The sequence below is a fragment of the Echinops telfairi genome, unplaced genomic scaffold, assembly GCF_000313985.2.
Source record: "Echinops telfairi isolate 266 unplaced genomic scaffold, ASM31398v2 ScPeMD7_3533;HRSCAF=4204_0, whole genome shotgun sequence".
Lineage (NCBI taxonomy): Eukaryota > Metazoa > Chordata > Mammalia > Afrosoricida > Tenrecidae > Echinops > Echinops telfairi.
In genome coordinates, this window is record NW_022107431.1 from 37973550 (window position 1) to 37978783 (window position 5234).

The 5234-nt window shown below is 37.9% G+C and overlaps 1 protein-coding gene across 1 annotated transcript in view; it reads left to right on the forward strand.

The window, feature by feature from the left end:
- Positions 1 to 2411: 2411 nt before the first annotated feature.
- The window catches only part of LOC101657922 (vascular non-inflammatory molecule 3), a 16690-nt gene continuing 13867 nt past the window's right edge, over positions 2412 to 5234 (forward strand). Inside the window, exons 1-2 of the mRNA XM_004701995.3 lie at positions 2412 to 2667; positions 2761 to 2891. Coding sequence (XP_004702052.2) covers positions 2449 to 2667; positions 2761 to 2891 — 350 coding nt within the window. The 5' untranslated portion in view covers positions 2412 to 2448. The remainder of the gene's footprint in view (positions 2668 to 2760; positions 2892 to 5234) is intronic.

Genomic DNA, 5234 nt, shown 5'->3' on the forward strand with positions numbered 1-5234 from the left:
AGGACACTCCTTCTATGATGTGAAATTCTGACATATGAAATAGAATCCGGAGCTACTGTTTTAAATTACAGGACATATAGAAAATAAATTGGATTTTAGGAATGCTCAATCATGAAATAGATTCACGTATCATGTAGTGAATCCATCATTCAGCATCCATTCCTCAGTATTGTGCTCCCACCACATCAGAGACTGCTGAGACAAGCGGTTCAGCAGTACACAAGACTGTCTTTTGGGCTCCATAGTTCACATCCGTGGGGTGCACCCTAGGAAATGACTGAACATGGATGATCTTGAAATAACCCATAGAGACTTCTTTTGATGTAAGAATTTATGAAGATAAGACAGATTTAAATATTAGTGGAAGATCTAAAGCAAAGGACAAACAGTGAAGGACATTCAACAGCACAGCAAATTGACCCTGAGAATACAGGAATGTTACTTAGGATTGGAATGGGTTTGAGAAAATGAAGAGCAAGCATATTGCAGGGAGAAATGCAGCAGATAGTCACGTGATGGAGTGGTATATTGAGTACTCAGGAGACAAGAAATTATTTGGGCTCACTGGAGTAATGTGTTAATGAAGGCAAGATGTGGAAGAGAATCTGGAGTAGTATGTTTAGTCAAGGTTCTAGAACTTGACTAAGGTGAGCATTTCAACTTATTGCACATTATATTCACGATTTTTGCATTAATGATACACAGTTATCAGTTTGCCTAGTATTCTTCTAAGATTGATTAACATCTTTTATATTGCCTCACCCTAAATGGTACTATCCGTGGATTTGTTGAAACAGTTATAAATGTTTTTACGAACCCTGGCAGCTAATCTTTCTGAAAATAAAATGTGTATCTTGCAAAATATACAACTTGCTTACCACTTTTGGAGTGTGTATCAAACACGGGAAACTTGTGTTTAAAAAACAATGATTGTTTTGGAGTGCAAGTAGGTAATAGGAGTTCGAGGAGCTCAAGTGGTATACTTATGACAGGAAGCTAACTGTAAGATCAGAGATTTGAAACCATATCTGCAGGAAAATGATGAGGCTTTTTGTTCTGGTAAAGATTTACAGTCTCAGAAAGTTGCAGGATGCATTCTACTCTGTTCTAGAGGGTCGTTATGAGTAGGAATAGACGAGACAGCAGTGAGTTTTTAATTGAGTTGTACTGTAGGGATAACTCACCTACTGGCTGTGTGAGGAATGACGGGGGTAGGGAAATACATTAGAAAGCTGACATGAGGTTAGCATAAAAACAGAATAAAAAGAGTTATCTCAAACAAAAGGAAAAAAGCTTAATGATGGATTGGGCAAAGGCGCAGAGGAGAGTGAAGGTGCCAGAGACTCGGGTTGGCTGAGTGAAATAACTAAGACATTACCGGTCTGTCCCTAATGTCTTGAGCATGTTAAGCTCTTTCACTGGTACATGGAAATAATCTCCTGAAAATGAGTTTTGGGATAGTGTATAATAAGTGGTTAGGGAAGAAGTTTTCACTAAAATAAGCAAACAAAAAACCAAACCAAGCACAGAAACCACATATTCTATAACATTGAAGAAATTGCATGACTCTGAAGCTTGGACCATGATCCTGTGCACCCAAACATCACAATATTGGGTAGTTCCCTGAGAGTCCCAGAGACTCAGTCTAATAGCCATTCACCATCAGCAGCCATGTCGTTATCTATCTGCTTGTAAGTAATCAGCCAAAGTTCCACTTTTTCAAAAGATTAGGCAATCTTCTCAAGAGAACTGGTAAACACGTGTTTTGCTGATATTCTCTAATAAAGTGAACATTTGCCAGCGACTACTCACCTTGTCATTATCTATCTACTTGTAAACAGTCAGCTGAAGTTTCAATAGTTCAAAAGCTTAGGCAATGTTTCCAGGAGGACCAGTACACATGGTTTTTGCTGATATTCTCTAATGTGAAAATGGAGAGCCCCTAGTTATGAACAAGAGAATCTAATCTTTAATACCCTTTCTTTTGTTGTTTTGTGAACTCTTCCATAACTGGACTTTTTTTACAGTCTATGTTCTGTGTCTGTAGCATTTACATTGATGATACTGCATACATAATACATTATTAACAAATTTATTGTTCACGAGTATTGTAGTATTGGCTTTATTGTTGAAAATACTGATTTAAGAATACAAATTAGCTTTATTAAACGAAGAGGTAGCTCAACTGTCAGAGTGTTTTGAGTTGGAGCATTGTATAGACTTTGGAACAAGGTCAAAACCAACACTGTCCACTTGAGTCAACACATCTGAACTTCTGGCTGTCATTTTTCTTGCATAACCTCCTTTCTGAATGCTGTGTTATGCAATGTATTCAATGGGAAAATATATATAGTAGATGGCTGGCAGTACTTTCATGTCAATGTCTTTCCAGTGATGCAAAAGATAAGAGCTGGAATTTGTTTCTTAACTGATCACTAAGTTTCAGCTATGATCGGACCACGTTTTCCAAACTATGGGTCACTTTTTGCCCTCTGGAGTGTTGTCTGGAGTGTTAGTGCTCTGGACACGTTCATTGCTGCAGTGTATGAGCATGCCGTTATCTTGCCAAACAGAACAGAAACACCGGTATCGAAAGAAGATGCTTTGCTCCTAATGAACAAGAACATAGATGTCTTGGAGAATGCAGTACAGCTGGCAGCTAAGCAGGTAATGCCTTTTTATATAGTGACTATACGATTGGAATTTGGAGTGTATTAGGAATTTATGAGAACTCCTTTTACACCCGTTTGCATGGAGCAGGGCGCACATATTATTGTGACCCCAGAGGATGGCATTTATGGCTGGGTTTTCACCAGGGAGACCATTTACCCCTACCTGGAGGATATACCAGACCCGGAAGTGAACTGGATCCCCTGCAGAGACCCCCAAAGGTATGCCATTACACTTTGATATTCGGATAAAAATTATGAGGTAAAAATACCAAGTGCAAATCCTAAACCCTGGCACCTAATCTAGGTAATAAGTAATAAGCTAGTTTATGTCATTAGACCTAGACTCTTCTAATGCAGGAGTCTTTTAAAGACACTCCTGCATGACTCTTGTTGGGTAACTGTCTTGAGGTGATGATGTCTGGTTACTTATAAAAATGGTACCCATATACATCATTTTTATAATGCATTTGTTGAACTGGGTTTTAAATGTCCAGTATTTGTGTTTCCAAACAGCAAGTTGTTTGATCCTTAAATATGGCACCTCCTTTTTAAAAGTGGTGAAAAGACTATTTTTCATAGGAAAAATTACAATTTTCAATGTAATCAGAGAAGTGGAAATGACACAGCCCTGCATGTTCTTTCTGATACCACTCTCTGCCACATCCCAGCTGAGTGAGACATGACAGCTAAATGGCTGACATCTCTATTTCTTTTGTCTGTAAGATGACAAAAATATCTTCTCCACCTCCTCCCTTCGTGGAGGAGTAAAACACGTCACATAGCATTAACATTCGCGGGAATGTATGCCATAGCGTTCCCTCGGATGTTAGTTGTCATGATGAGTTTGTTTGTTTGTTTGTTTGTTTGACAGGAGGAACTAGATCTGGCTTACTTTTTGTTGTTTGGTCTATTGAGAGACTTGGTAACTACTATAAGCGATAGATTAGGAAAATATTTGAAAAAGAAAATCTGTCTACTACAGTAAGTAAAATTTATAAAAATAGATTTTAAGTGCATTTTTTACTTTAAAAATAGTGCATTTGTCCTATTTTGTGAGTAAAATTAAGGCATTAAAAGTAATTTAATTTCATAATTTGAAATTCAATGATTCTGAGCTACATCTATTTCACAAAACAGGGCTGTTAAATTTTGTTTCCTTTCTGTTGGAAGTGGAGTGGGAAGTAAGGCCAGCATTGCGACAATGAGAGCTCTTCAGTATGCATCCAGCCACGCCCTGGGCTTCACCTTTAGGCAGCCTTTCACCGTGGCACAGTCCGTGTTTGCTGGAACCATGCAACCGTGACTCTGCCACTTGCGGAGTTTCCCAGAAAATGACGTAAAAGGAATTTCCCAGAACAGGAAGGTTCACTATTTGCCATACCCAAGACATGTGATTGGCTTGGGCTAACGCAGTGCTTTTCCTAGAGGGAAGGTGTCCACCAGCCTGCTAAGTAGATACCCTAGGGAAGTTGCATGTTGGAAAGGTAGGTGATAGAGGAAATTTAAACATTATTAAGGTTTTCATACATTGATTTCAGCAAGCTTTCAGCTCTGTGCTTCAAAAAGGGAGGACTTGAGTATCTAATATTGCATTAATATTGGTAAAGAAATTCACCATTTCTTGTCTAGTAGTAGTCATCCACTAAAGGACTAACAGAAGAATATATGACCATGCATGTGTTGAGATACTGTTTAGAATACTGGTGTGTCCCTTATTTTCCTCATGAGGAAATACTAAATTACTTGAATTCTTTGGCCAAGAAAATAAAGTGCATGATAGATTTATTTTAAGTATTCACAAATACAAATGAACAACAACAATAAATATAAATAAGTAATCTGATATGGTAGGGCATAAATTTTTCCTTTCTTTTAAAACACTAGCTTAACATCATTTGCAGAGAAGCAGAAAATCATTGCGTGAACTCGAATGGTCTGTAAGAATAATAAAGCCATCGGTATTCAGGATTGTCTTCCAGTAATTATAAAATTCACAGAAGACAATAATTATTTATTGACTTACTTGGTCCGAGGCCCTGAGTGTGGGGCACTAGGCACATTATATTGTTCAGTAGGTACTATTTTCATTTTTAATATGACTAAAGGGTGGACTTCTACTCCTATAAAGAGTTACAGTGTCAGGAACTCACAGGGGCAGAACTACCCTTACAGGGCCACTATCAGTTGGAATCAACTCAATGTTAGTGAGTTTGGGTTTTGGAGGAAGGTTTCATTATTGAAACTAAGCATGACTCAAATGAAAAGAATTGGTAATTAACATGAATAGACTTCAAATAGGTGCCTCACATTGCCATTGAGTAGATTCCAGCTATACTTCAAGGTAGAACTGTTCCTGTGGGTTTTGAGATAGCAACTTTTATTTTTGAATCAATTTATTGGGGCTCATACAACTCTTATCACAATCCATCCATCCATCTATTGTGTCAAGCACATTTGTACATTTTTTGCCATCATCATTCTCAAAACATTTGCTTTCTACTTGAGCCCTTGGTATCAGCTCATTTCCCCCCTTCCCCCTCCCTCATGAACCCTTAATAATTT